Below are 15,148 nucleotides of genomic sequence, written 5' to 3'. Positions count from 1 at the left end.
GCACTTCCGAACGGGAGCATTGTCGATCGAACCGTCGCATCAAATGTGTGATTGTATAGGTGTGTACCCAGCTTAATTTGCGCTCGTCTTGATAAGGGCACTTGATCTCTCTAGATTCAGAAAACTGATTGCTCTGTACAAATGTATAAAAACTGTTATCAGACTAGTTGAATTTATGCAGTTCCATGTCTCCAGGTGTGATATTGACTTACATAAAAATGTCAGCTTACAGTTCAAAATGTAAAATTTCCGAATTAAACAGATTTCTGTAACATTTATGTTTGGGTTTTTTTTTTCCCCTTTAGAAATGTGTTTACATTGTGTCATCCATTCTCCCATGTTCCTAAAGGAGCATGAATAGATGAGGAATCCACCTACATCTGTCATTCCTAATAATAATATTATTATTATTCTCCTCCTTTATTATTATTATTCTCCTTTATTATTATTTATTATTTTCCTCCTTAATTATTATGGCGCCAAGTAGAGGATTATGTGAACATAGGCGTTTGAAGTAAGGGTGTTCATGCTGTGGATGAGGTAATAAGCAAGATGAAAACTGGAGTGGAGGCTGTGTGATGTAGAGACAGTGTGGCTAAAAGTTGTTAAATATTCAAAAATACAAGTAAAAGAACAGTGCTGCTAATGTATGAGCCCAGCTCCCTAAGTGAAATATAAAGTGAAGTATGTGAGTAGTGGGTGAAGGAATTAGTTATTTAAAATAAAGATTGATTAAAGTGGATATATGTGATGCAATGGAAGAAGGCAATACAAAAAGGATTTTCAGTAGTATGAAGGCAAAAATTACAGTGTATAGAGCCGATCCAGTCAGAAGTGTTTTGAGCAAAAAGATCAATCAACAAGAACAACATGCAGATAGGGGAGTACTTGCTATGTCCAAGCAGTGAGTGCAGTAAGGAGTTTCCTGGATATGCATACAGCAGCTGATGGTGAATTAGGTAATTCACATAAGAATGTCGCTTGATGTCCTTCAGAAAGTGTTCCAGCTATCAGGATGTTCTCCTGTTATCCTCCGGCGTAACTCCGTCTTACTTTTCTAATTGTAATTACACTTGTAATCTAACACTTTGAATCTAAGGGCCGTAGTCAATTAGAGGCGAAAAGTTCCGTTTGGAGATAAGTTTCCGCGGCTTTGGACTTTCCGCCTGTTTTCAAAGTATCTCCATATTCAATTCCCGGACGATTTCACCTAAGTGGAAAGTCAATAGGAAAAGTATCTCCTATGAATAGCAGGTGAAAAAAAGTGCAATATCTCTATTTTGGGGTACAAACGTGGGGAAACTACTCAGAACCCTTGGGACAACCCCCCAAAGGACAAATCCACAAAACATTGAAAACAAATTACCTCAGAACACCCCAAAAAAGTACTTTCGTTTTGGTTGCGAAAAAGTAAAAAGTGGGGGACAAGCATAAAAACTACTGAAATAGACTTCTTTGGGGTCTGCAAGGACGGGTCAGGTGTTTTTGTGTTTGCAGGTGCATGTAGCAGGTGCGTTTTTTACATTTTTTAAAAGTTCACTTGAAAATGGGTGCTAGCATATTTTATTTTAAAGTACCCCAAAGTTAACTGGACTACTTATTTGCACCAAAAAATACGGCTTCATGCCATTCTTCAACACTTTTACAAAGACTTAATAAGAAGCAGTTTAAACTGCTTAAGTGCCCCAAACACTTTTATTAGGGCTATTAGTACAGATCTACATTGATTCCCTATGTTAGTGCATCTTTTTTTGGGGTGCAGACTGATTTCCCCAATTCTGGCACTACTTTCCGCCTGTTTAGGATTTGATTAAGGCGAAAAGCGGGGATTCGCACGAAAAGTTTACACCTCTGAAACAGGCGAATATGGAGATACTTTGAAGGAGGAGGAAAGTCGGACAGGTGAAACTTTTCCGACTTTTCGCCTCTAACTGAATATTGCATCCCAATTTAGGCCTGTAAAGTCTAAGATAAGTAAATTGTGAGAGGGGAGTAGACCATCACAGATTCACAAATTCCTAACTTCATATATAGAAATTGCTCCTAATATAAAAGTAGTGGCAATTTACCTAAACCAATTTTTCAAAACTGCTTTTGCAAACAATATAACAGCATCTGATGGGAATAGTAGTGGCAATTTACCTGCAATTCAGAGAAAGAGAGGTGCCACATCAGTCTTTGCATGGTATGCATATGGCTAATATCTCCGGCGTAACTCCGTCTTCGTTATCAAACTGTAATTACACTTTGAATTTCTAGGTGCGTACACACGTAATGATTTTTGGAACGATTTAGCTAGAACTACGTCATTATCGTTAAATCGTTTGAAAAATCTTTAAATTTTTTTGGGGTGAACGATGAATGAAAATCGTCCAAGCGCGCTCCCGTTTGTAGTTCATCGTCCTCTCTGACTGTCCAACAGAACGATTTTCGTTCAGAAAATCGTTAATTTTGTACAGAATGAATGATGTCCATTCACTGTTATCATGATTAAAAAATCGTTCATCGTTCATGAAAATCGTTGACATATTTGTTCATTAATTTAGTAACCAACGATTTTTCTATTTTCGTTAAGTTTTTCAAGGGAAAACCTGAACGAAAATCGTTACTAAAATCGTTACGTGTGTATGCAGCTTAAGACTGACTATAGCAACCTGGGGCTATGCAGCCTAACTGATGACTAAAGAGGGTGTGCTGGCTGCTCTCAAACACATTTCGGACCTGATGTCTATATGCATTAGGGTGCTGGTAGCATTTTGGTCCATTGTGTATTGTTATTGTAGGCACTATATGAGGCATCTTCAGTTATGTCATGGTATGAGGAATTGTATTGTATATTAGAGATCACCTCAGAAGTGTACTGCACCCTAGCACGGATATATTAAATTCAACCAACCTTGAAACACCCATAATATGGAGAGCATTATTTTACAGCACAAGGAGCTGCTCATTAATAATCTGTGAGAGGGTAAATTGCAAGTGACTAAACATAAATATACAGTTGAGTGCATAAATATTGGGACATTCACAGAATGTTCATATTTTGGCCTCTATTCACCACCACAATGGCTTTGAAATTAAACAAACAAGATGTGCTTTAACTGCAGACTTTCAGATTTAATTTGAGGGTAATTACATCCAAATCCGGTGAACGTTGTAGGAATTACAACGGTTTCTATATGTGCCTCCCACTTTTTAAGGGGCCAAAAGTAATGGGACTTAGCGTTCCCGCTAGGCTGTTTTAGCGGGGCACAGCGCCCTGCCCTCCTTCTGGAAGGCAAAAAGCATCCTGCCCTCCAGAAGGAGGGCAAAAAGCGCCCTGCCCTAACAGCCTGCGGGAGCAGTCTTCACCCGCGGGTCGCAGTGTCCCGCGGGTGAAGAAATGTGCGGTGACCCGGTCACCGCCGGAGAATAGACGCCGGGCGCATGCGCCCAGCATCTATTCTCCCTGTCTGCAGGGCTTGGGGGCTGCCTGGCGTGTCCGTAAGTGCCGGGCACGCCCCCAAGAGTGACGAAAAGGGGACGCGTCTTATAGACACGCCCCCTTTTTGATGACCACGCCCCTTCTCGGTCGCGCACGCGCCTATGAACGTGTCCTCTCTAGCTCCGGCGCCCTGCCTCACGCCGGAGCTAGAGTGAACACTAGGGACTATCAACTCAAAAGCTATTTCATGGACAGGTGTGGGCTATTCCCTCGTTATTTCATTATCAATTAAATCGGTAAATGGTCTGGAGTTGATTCTAGGTGTGACATTTGCATTTGGAATCTGTTGCTGTCGACTCTCAATATGAGATCCAAAGAACTCACTGAAGCAAGCCATCATTAGGCTGAAAAATGAAAACAAACCCATCAGAGAGATAGCAAAAACATTAGGTGTGGCCAAATCAACTGTTTGGAGAATTCTTAAAAACAAGTAATGCACCGGAGAGCTCAGCAACACCAAAAGACCCGGAAAACAACTGTGGTGGATGACAGAAGAATTATTTCCCTGGTGAAGAAAAACCCCTCCACAACAGTTGGCCAATTCAAGAACACTCTCCAGGAGGTAGGTGTATATGTGTCAAAGTCAACAATCAAGAGAAGACTTCACAAGAGTGAATATAGAGGGTTCACCACAAGATGTACACCATTGGTGAGCCTCGAAAACAGGAAGACCAGATTAGAGTTTGCCAAACAACATCTAAAAAAGCCATTACAGTTCTGGAACAACATCCTATGGACAGATGAGACAAAGATCAACTTGTACCAGAGTGATGGGAAGAGAAGAGAAGAGTATGGAGAAGGAAAAGAATGCTCATGATCCAAAACATACCACCTCATCAGTGAAGCATGGTGGTGGTAGTGTCATGGCGTGGGCATATATGGCTGCGAATGGAACTGGTTCCCTTGTATTTATTGATGATGTGACTGCTGACAAAAGCAGCAGAATGAATTCTGAAGTGTTTTGGCCAATATTATATGCTTATATTCAGTCAAATGCTTCAGAACTCATTGGACGGCGCTTCACAGTGTAGATGGACAATGACCCGAAGCATACTGCAAAAGCAACCAAAGAGTTTTTTAAGGCTAAAAAGTGGAATGTTATGCAATGGCCGAGTCAATCCCCTGACCTGAATCCGATTGAGCATGCATTTCACTTGATGAAGACAAAACTGAAGGGAAAATGCCCCAAGAACTAGCAGGAACTGAAGACATTTGCAGTAGAGGCTTGGCAGAGCATCACCAGGGATGAAACCCAGCGTCTGGTGATGTAAATGCGTTCCAGACTTCAGGCTGTAATTGCCTGCAAAGGATTTGCAACAAAGTATTAAAAAGTGAAAGTTAGATTTAGGATTGTTTAGTTTGTCCCATTACTTTTGGCCCCTTAAAAAGTGGGAGGCACATATAGAAACCGTTGTAATTCCTACACCGTTCACCTGATTTGGATGTAATTACCCTCAAATTAAATCTGAAAGTCTGCAGTTAAAGCACATCTTGTTTGTTTAATTTCAAAGCCATTGTGGTGGTGAATAGAGGCCAAAATATGAACATTCTGTCAATGTCCCAATATTTATGTACCTGACTATACTCTACTATTGTGCCTCTAACAGGCCCGTCTAAGGGCTTATACCCATTGTTTGTGTGTATTTATAGATCTAGCTTCACTGCACGTTAAACAGCCCGCCTAGTCGCGGCGAGACTCTGTAGTGCCAAGCTTTTTTTCTTGCAACTTTTTACCTTCAAATGCGTCTTAACGGGGGCATCCACTAGACGATAAAGTTGAACGATAATGATAAAATCGTTCGATAATCGTTCAAATATCGTTTGCGAATCGTGCAGTAATTGTTTCTAACGATGTACGATGCACGCTCCCGCTGGTCGTTTGATCGTCTCCTCCATCGACTGAACATGCAGGTCAGTTTCACTTGATTGCTTAAACATCGTTTACACATCGTTCATGCTGAACGATCAAACGATGAACCACTATCTGCCCACTATAGCTGAAAGCTCTCAATCACAGATTGAAACAACATAGGCCCTCATTCAGAGCCGTACGCTCTGAGCAGAGCGCACGCTCTGAATGAGGGCCGGCCTCCATGAAAATGGAGCGTCCTCCTGGACGCTCGTATAGCTGTGGGTCACCACCCACAGGCTATACGAGCGTGCATTTTGATGGCCGCGATGGTCTTGACCATCGCGACCATCGAAACTGCGAGCCGGAGCCTGCGGTTGAGGTTTTCAACCGCAAGCTCCGGAGTGATTTTGGCTCTATCAGAGCCAAAATCACTCCCACTTCTGACGGGAGGCACGCCCCCGGCATGCCTACCAAAGGGGGCGTGCTGTCAATCAACATCGACAGCAAGCCCCCTTTGATCAGACACAACGAGCGAAGGACTTTCCTTCGCTCGTCGCGTCTGGCGCATGCGCACGACGGAGCTCCCTCCGTCGTACGCATGCTCAGTTCAGAACATCGACCCACTTGCGAGCGGACAGCTGCTCGCGAGTGGGTCTGAATCAGGCCCATAGTTTATAGTTAGATCTTTTGCAAATCGTTTGCAAATTGTTCAGAGTGGAAGATCAAATTTCAAGGGAAACTTCAAGGGAAAATCGTTAACCGGTTGGACAGGGATAAAATCGTCTAGTGGATGCCCCCCATTATTCACACAGTGATATAAATGGGACTCGCAATCAGCTTCTGCTGATTAAAATAAAATGCAGCATGTCTATATTCTGTGTGCAACTGCGGGTGTATCTGCATGCAAAATGCTACATTACTGTGTCATGGCCACAAGAAAAGGGGATGTGTCCTTAAGATGCGCCCTCTATTCATCACTCTTCGGGGTGTGCTCAGAACTTACGGACATGCTCTGCTGCCCCCAAGCTGTGCACTCGCTGTGAAAAGATGCTGTGCACATGTATATGGGACCTATTCACCAGCGGTCTGCACTGTACCGCAAAGCTTTCCCCACGTGGGATACTGCGGCCCTCCGTTGGCGACCGCCCTCGGCAGGGTGTTTCAGCAGAGCGCCACCATAATGGCAGGGCGCATTTTGCTGTTTTGAAATCAGGCAGGACACGGCGCCATGCTAAAACAGCCTAGCTGGAACGCTATTACCGGGCATCATGGCATTATGATGACCCCCCTTTGCAGGATCCAATCAAACAGCTGCTCCTGCACTGGCAGCATCCAGCTCTCCTTCATTGTGTTGACAGTGCTGCATCGGTAGGGGGAAGATCTGCACCCAGTTTGCTGCATTTTCCAGGCAGAACAGAGGAGGCGTAGCACTAACACCCACCCCCCACACACACCCCACCCCTGCTCCCCGCTTTATCAACAAGCCTTACTAGTACCTGCCATTGGACAACTATTGTCGCTAGTACTAGAATCATACCTGACATGGTGACGGGGTTTGTTGAGCCCTGCTTTCAACACTATTTTTATTTATACTAATAAACAAGTGCAATACACAGATATTGCACTGGCTACATTTAATTAAACATTCCCTGAAACATGTGCATGAATGGTAGTAGGGTAGCTGGCCACACCAGGAGACTGCCAGTTGGCAAAAGTGCCCTTTGCCGATTGGTATAAGCATTGTTCAGAGCCTGTTCTACTTGGCTCTGGCCAATATCACTGTGATCACGATGGCGATTTGCTATACTTTGTCTTTCTTAGAACATACACACAGCAGTGATAAAGAAAACAAAAATGACATGTTACATCAGACTCCAATTAACCTACCAATATATTTTTGGAATGTGGGAGGAAAATTCAGCAAAGATGGGGAAAACGGTGTTAACCTCATTATCCTAGTGCTGTGTGGCAGCATTTCTGACCACTGTGCATCCATGCTGCCCCATGTTCACATTTAATTTGTATGACCCTTTTGAATGGTTGGCAAATAAATGCTTGAGTTGGACATCACTGTCTGGGTGAAAGACTCAGGGAAAACAGATTGTATTGTAGATGAACTGTACGCTTTTTTTTTTTTTTTTTTACCAAAAACTCTTACTCCATCAATCCATTTTATATTTACTAGTATTTTTCATTCTTGTACAGTTTGGGTAATTTTATTTTTGCTTTTTCTGCAGCTACGTCTCAACAGTATCAAGAAGTTGTCTACCATAGCCCTAGCATTGGGGGTAGAGAGGACTCGGACGGAGCTGCTGCCATTCCTTACTGGTAGGTATTTTATAGCGCAGTCTTCTGCACTTGCACCTTGTCATATGTACTAAAGTGGTCCTCACATTTTAGTGGAACATCACAGCTATATATGCTGAATAAAGGTTATAGTGAACACAATAGTTTGCAGTGTCAGGAGCATAATGCTGTGACTATGATTCTGAGCACCAGTGACTAGAAAGTGTCTCTAAGAAGACGTAGTAATACTGTTACCTGAGTGAAAACTCCTGGTAATAACTCCCCCACTGAACCTCTCAAGAACTTAACCAGCTTTTGATTGATTTGCGGAATTACCATACATCTGTTCTGTATGATAAACACTTAAGTCCTTTCCCTTATTTTGGTATATCTTGTGCATTAGATTCCAATGCTAGCCGTATGCTCTAACATCCCAAACGATATTAAGCTGTTGTGCCCCAAAATTGTTAGTACCATCACCAGGTATATTGGGAAAATAAGATATCATCTTCACTTCTCCATGGCAACCAATACTCTGGGTTAGTAACCCATTCCTCTAGGTCAGGTGTCTTCAACCTTTTAAGGCAGTGTGGGCCACATTAAAAAATTAGAAGCCGAGGGCCACTAAGCTATACTGCGGTATTTAGACTCTGCCCCCTCCTCACACAATTATGACCCATAACTGCCCCTTCTACAGTTTTAATTATGTCCCATAACAACCCCCTCTGCAGTGCCCTCAGTAGTGCCCCCAGTAGTGGTCACCCTTATGCAGGCCCCCAGCAGTGATCCCCCAGTAGTAGTCCTTCCCTATGCAGTGCCCTTTATATAGTGCCTCCAGTAGTAGTCCCCCCTCATATGCAGTAGCCCCAATAGTGCCCTTTATATAGTGCCCCCAGTAGTGGTTGCCTTTCATATAGTGCCCCCAGTAGTAGTCCCCCCTCCTATGCAGTGGCCCCAGTAGTGGTTGCCCTTTATATAGTTATATACACCGATGCAGTGCAGACAAAGACACATACGTAAAGAAAAAGATTAAAACACTTACCTGAATCCCCGCTCCGCCGCCTTCCGCTCCTCTGTCTTCCTGGGCCGGCCCGCTGTGCATTATGGGAAAGACGTCATGACATCCCATCACCCACTGCGGTGAGCCGGAAGATGGAGCTCATGAGTGAGATCCAGCCCGGCTTCTGCAGTGGGCTCAGCAGCCAGTGAGAGTCTGTCTGACTCTCATTGGCTGCCTGCCAAAGCAAACGCACTAGCGGCGGTATACTTGTTTCTGTGTGTAGTGCAGACTGCACTTACTGCGGTCTGCACTACCGTAACCATCGGCTGGCCACCGGGAACGGCTCCGCGGGATGAAGACCCCCTGCTCTTGGTGTAGACAGGAAGTTTTACAAAAAAGGACAGTTTTCCTGCTGTATATAGCCTATCTCCTCATCTTTCCCTCTTGTCTTTTTTCCTGTCGCCTAAGCTATATTGTAGGGAAGTTTGTGCTCTACTAAATAGGATTTATCTCATTATATGGCTCAGCAATGCGCCTTATGGGACCACTGTGGCAGGGTGGCGCCCCAGTGGTATCACTCGGGGTATCTGACGGAACAGGGGTTCTGTCTGGATAAAGCTTGGTGTGTGGGGTGCAGCCAAGCAGCTTAGCTAGTTAATCGCTGGAGTTAGAGAAGGATGAAGTGTGTCCCCTCCATGCCCAATGGCAGTGGAAGAGCCGATGTTGGTGCGTAGCGGAGGACCTTTGACACCAAACACCCCCCCAATAGCGCTCAAGCGAGTTAAGGACTCATGAGATGGGAGCTTGGATGTGTCATTTAGATTAGTGGGGAATATTAAATGCTATTATGTCTTAATCAAAAGGGGGTCCTAAAAGGTTGTCAATCTGTGATACATCTTTCACTGGGAATCGGGATATGGTTGTGTTTGATTGTGTACAAGATCTTGTTTCTGTTCCTAGTCAGCAGTCTAGCCAGCTGCAGGAGCTTATATAATGGATGAAGAGGTACTTGTCTCTTAAAGAGGAGTTCTTAGCTCTGCAAGATCTGAAAGACCCAAGTCCCAGAAGAACCTTGATTTTGAGTATGGTGCAGCTTTCTCCAAATATGGTGTAGGAGATTTTGATGACTTTTCCAGTGAAGAATCAGGAAAATTGTGAGGAGACTGTAGCTTTTAATATAGAACTTGTGGAAAAGTATGATGAAAAATATTTGTCTATGAATTATAAAGAAATCTCAGAGCAGAATAATGAACAGGATTTGTTGTTTGAGGATAGATCAGAAATACAGTAGGTAGTCTTTCCTATACACACAATTACAAAATAAATTTTAGTTAAAGAATGGCACTACTTGGGCAAACAGCAGGGGGGCCTTGCAGGAATTGAATGTGAATGATTACCCAGGGTGGATGCTGCAGTTTCAGAATTGAAGTCTAGAACCACCATTCCTCTAGACTAGCTAAGGCTGGGTAATAAGCGGCCCCCCAGCTTTTGTAGAACTACACATCTCAGCATGCCCTGCCACAGTTTGCTCAATAACCATGCTTAATCTGGGCATTCTGGAATGTGTAGTTCAGCTTATTGCCCACACCTGCTCTAGAGGATGGAACTTCATTTAAAGACACAATGGGTAAGAGGATGGTCATGAAAATTGCATATTTCTTCTTCGGGGTCCACAGCCATTACGTTGGGTATGAATCCCGGTCACCAAACAGTTAACACAAACGAGCTCTCTGCTCCCAGGATGCATCGGGCTTCCTCCTCATATACCCCACCCCCTGCCTCAGGTAGCCAGTTCTTCCTGTTTGGTGTGCTCACCACATAGACAGTGGGACTGCGGGAGCAGTCCTGCAGACGAGTAACAAAAAAAAAAAAGTTTTACTCTATCTCAGCGGGTGGTCTGAGCTGTCCTGGAAGCAGCCTCGCGCCTGATTGGAGGCGCACCTGCCACGCGCTCCAACTACCTCCTCCTGCGCCGCACCGCTAGCCTTGGCAGGTCCATGGCAGTGGATTCGGCAGGGGCTCTCATGCCCAGGACCGCAACCGGATCAAGGGGATGGCAGGTAAGCAGGTGGTTGCAGCGGCCGCTGACGCCGGGACCACGTAGCGGTCCGGCTTCTGGCGGTGAGACTGGCCGGAGGCGCACTGCAGTCAGGAGGCATACGGCTTGTTCTCCTAGCCTAGAGCGCCGGGATTTGATGTTCCTGATAAGCCGGGGCCAGGTCAGTTTACCGGGCAGGTCCAAGCAGCATAGGGGAGGTACGCTTCCCCGGCGGCCCCTCCCCCAATCCACACGCTAGTTCAGTCCTCTGGCACAGTTGATTGTGGATTGCTCCTCCCAGCCTCCATATAGGGCAGCCAGAGTGTATGTCAGTTGCTCTCTGTATGCTGCTCCTACAAGAGGGACGCTGGGCAGTCTCCCTGTATACCTTGCCTACTGCTGGTCTAGGTTTTTACAGGGCTCTATCCTACCTAAGCTTGGGCTGATTGTGGTAGTGAGAGCTTATATGCATATGGCTCGCAGAGTATTTATGCATGACATGTGATTGTTTATGGATACTGTTTCTTCTGTAAAAGAACTGTAATTCCTGTATACTGTCACTGTCTCTCCCCTTCCCTTGCTACAGGTGTGTGGGTTGAGAGTAGAAAGCAGCACATATACACTCAGAACCAGTGGCATAGTTGATATGTCTAAGGAGTCTGAGGGTCAGGTGGCGGGAGCCCCATTGCTGATATCCTGTGTAGCCTGCAAGGCAGGGTTGTCCCCACAGGACTTTCTACAAAATGGGCTTTGTGGGAGCTGTTTCAGACAGCCACCACACCAATTAAGTTTGCCTGTTTCAGGCCCTGAGCCTCCTTGGGCATCATTTTCTCAGGTTATGGCTCAGGTGGCGTAACGGCTGGCTGCCCCGGTACCACCGGTTTGGGGTTTGTCTCAGCAGATGCATCCTATGCACATGATGTGGCTGCCTTGGATGGACCCTGGTGCTGATAAGGTTATGGCATCATCCTCGGGGGTTTTTCAGCCTCAGGCTGTCAAGCCAAAGCAGCCTAAATCTAGGCGCCATGTGCCGCCTTACATGGGTGAGTACTCCAGTGCCTCCTCCTCCGAGGAACAAGCACAGGACTCTTCGCAGGAGTCTAGCTCCGAGGGGGGTGATGATCATTTCCCAGTAGCCGATGTCCCTTTTCTAATAAGGGCTGTAAAATCGGTGTTAAATATTGAGGAAGGGGATCTTCCGCTTAGGAAAGCCCCCCTGTTCAAGCGCCAGAAAGTGGTTAAGGCAGAATTTCCAAAGTCTGAACATTTATCAGAACTTATGGAGGAAGCCTGGGTCCGTCCGGATAAGATAAGCCATTCGTCTAAAAGAATGGCGCTTCTATATCCTTTTCCAGCAGAGGATTGTGCCAAGTGGGAGAATCCACCATCAGTTGATGCACATGTGGCACAGCTGATTAAACGTACTACTTTGCTAATTCCAGCAGTTTCGCTGAAGGAAACCACGGATAGGAGACTGGAGACTTGTCTCAAATCTATTTTTTCACTGGCAGGTACGGCCACCCGCCCAGCTATGGCCACTGTCTGGGTAGCAAGAGCTATTGAGGAGTGGGCCAAAACTCTAACGGAGTCTTTACCAGATGCCTCTAAGGAGCAACTGGATATGATCTACGCCTTGGATGCAGGGATCCTTTCCTCTAAAGTTTCAGCTGAGTCCGTGGTGGCACATAGGATCCTCTGGTTGAAGGATTGGAGGGCAGATGCCGGGTCCAAAAAGGCCCTAGAATTCCTTCCATTCACAGGAGGTGTTCTCTTTGGTCCAGAACTGGACAAAATTGTATCCTCCATGGCAGCCTCAAAGACGGCAGGTTTGCCATCAGCAACCTCGTCTAAATTGAGGAGGGCGTCCTTTCGGGGGTTTCGGCCGCAGGGCAAGGCCAAAGGTCAGCCCTCAGCGAGATTTCCACCAAGAAAGGCAGGACCCAGGAAGCCCTGGCAGAACAAACGTCCAGGATCTAGGGCCCAGGATAAACCAGTGGCCTGATGGGACGGGCCTCCCCCTGGGGGATCCCAGGGTGGGGTGCCGACTGCTTCGGTTCTCAGAGCCCTGGCACCTCACGACGGAGGATGCCTGGGTTCGGGGAGTTGTTTCCCGAGGGTACGCACTGACGTTTTGGAGGACTCCTCCTCAAAGGTTCTTTTGTGTAAACCCGCGGGTGGGTTCAGAAAGAGCTTTGGCCCTTCAGAAGGCTATTCTTGCCTTACTAGCATCAGAAATAGTGATTCCGGTGCCAGAGAACCAGTTCCGAGAGGGGTTTTACTCCAATCTGTTCTTGGTTCAGAAACCGAATGGGTCATACCGGCCTATTCTGAATCTGAGAGAGCTCAACAAATTCGTTCGAGCCGATGGAAACATTGCAATCGATTGTGTTGGCAATGGAGCAGGGGGACTATATGGTGTCCTTAGATGTACAGGATGCCTACCTTCACATCCCAATCTCACAGGCTCATCAAAAATTTCTTAGTTTTGCGGTAGGGGAGGAACATTTTCAGTTCCAGGCCCTGCCGTTTGGCCTGTCCACAGCCCCTCGGGTATTCACCAAGGTGATGGCAGTGATGATGGCATGCCTCAGACGCCAAGGCGTCTGGATTTTGCCTTACTTGGACGACCTCCTGTTGTTGGAGCAGTCCCCACAGCAGTTACAGGATCATTTGAGGCTGACAGTATCATGTCTGTACAGTCACGGCTGGATCATAAACTGGCAAAAGTCGTCACCCTGTCCGGTACAACAGATGTGCCATTTGGGAGCGAGATTGGACTCCGTGGTGCAGAAAATATATCTGCCGGAGGAGAAGATCCTTGCCTTACAATCATGAATACGCAAGTTGCTTCGCAACAATTAGATATCGGTTCTAGTAGCCATGCAGGTCCTGGGTTCGATGGTGGCCACCTTCAGGATGGTGGAATACACTCAATTCCACTCCAGACCACTGCAGCAATTCGTTCTGTCTCACTGAAACAAGGATCATCGCACGATCAGGTCTCAGCTGCTGCGTCTCTCTCCAGAGGTACAGTTGTCCCTGACCTGGTGGTTGCAGACAAAGCATCTCAGGCAGGGTCGCCCCTTTTGGGTGTCGGATTGGACATTGGTCAAAACCGACGCCAGTCTTCAAGGTTGGGGGGCGATGACTGGGTCACACATTTTCCAAGGAAAGTGGTCAGTGACAGAAAGCCGGCTACCAATAAACATCCTGGAATTAAGAGCTATATTCAAAGCTTTAGTACAGGCTCAGGAAATCTTAAAGGGCAGGTCGGTGCAGATACAATCGGACAATCGCACCGCGGTCGCCTACTTAAATCATCAAGGGGGCACGAGGAGTCGGGCCGCCTTGGCAGAGGTATCAAGAATCCTGGTATGGGCAGAGACTCATCTGCCCACGATATCTGCCGTGTTCATTCCAGGAATCCTGAATTGGGAAGCCGATTTTCTCAGTCGGCAAGAGATAAATGCAGGGGAATGGGCCCTACATCCACAGGTTTTCGGAACCTTGTGGACAGGTGGGGTCTACCAGAAATCGATCTGATAGCATCAAGAAGGAACAACAAGGTTCCCAGGTACGGATCCTGGACAAGAGATCCGAGAGCCGAGTTTGTAGACGCACTGACAGTAAAGTGGCGTTACAAGCTGGTATATCTGTTTCCTCCGTTTGCTCTTCTGCCCAGAGTTGTCAGAAAGATCAAACAAGAGGGCAGCACCGTCATATTAATAGGTCCGGCATGGCCGAGATGGCACTGGTTCTCACAGATCTATGGTCTCTCTCCATAGACACTCCGTGGCCTCTCCCATTGAGACCGGATCTGTTGCTACAGGGTCCCTGCTGGTACCCGGATCTTCATCGGCTATCTTTGACAGCATGGCTCTTGAGGCCTCCGTCTTGAGGAAAAAGGGGTTTTCCGAGTCTGTTATACGGACGATGCTGAAGGCACGGAAACCATCCTCAGCCCGTATATATTATAAGGTTTGGCATACTTTCAGTGGTGTGAACTGAAAGGGTATGATCCACATAAATTCCTGATTTCCAGAGTGCTTGATTTTCTTCAAAGCGGTCTGGAAAAAGGGCTCCGCCTGGCCTCTTTAAAGGGTACAGGTGTCAGCTCTTTCAGTCTGGTTCCAACATAAAATTGCTATAAGACCGGATATAAAGACCTTTTTTCAGGGGGTGTTGAGGATTCAACCTCCCTTTGTTTCCCCGGTTGTTCCGTGGGACCTGTGTCTAGTTCTGAAGGTTTTACAGGCTCCTCCGTTCGAGCCTTTAAATTCAATAGACATCAAGTGGCTAACAGCAAAGACGGTATTCCTCCTTGCTATGGCATCTGCACGTAGAGTGTCGGATTTAGCTGCGCTTTCCTTCCGGGAGCCGTTCTTGATAATTCATCAAGATAGAGCAGTACTACTAGGGAGGGTTACCTTCCGAAAGTGGTGTCTAAATTTCATAAAAATGAAGAAATAGTAGTTCCAGCATTTCAGG

At 46.2% G+C, this 15,148-nt stretch overlaps 1 protein-coding gene across 1 annotated transcript in view; it reads left to right on the top strand.

Annotated features, from left to right (window-relative positions):
• PPP2R1B (protein phosphatase 2 scaffold subunit Abeta) overlaps positions 1-15,148 on the top strand; it is a 55,549-nt gene that overhangs the window by 3,961 nt on the left and 36,440 nt on the right. Inside the window, exon 2 of the mRNA XM_088481424.1 lies at positions 7,574-7,664. Within this exon, the coding sequence (XP_088337550.1) occupies positions 7,574-7,664 (91 nt within the window). The remainder of the gene's footprint in view (positions 1-7,573; positions 7,665-15,148) is intronic.

This window comes from Taudactylus pleione, unplaced genomic scaffold, assembly GCF_031769625.1.
Source record: "Taudactylus pleione unplaced genomic scaffold, aTauple2 ptg000270l, whole genome shotgun sequence".
NCBI classification, from domain to species: Eukaryota; Metazoa; Chordata; class Amphibia; order Anura; family Myobatrachidae; genus Taudactylus; species Taudactylus pleione.
This window is presented reverse-complemented; position numbering and strand designations above follow the sequence as displayed.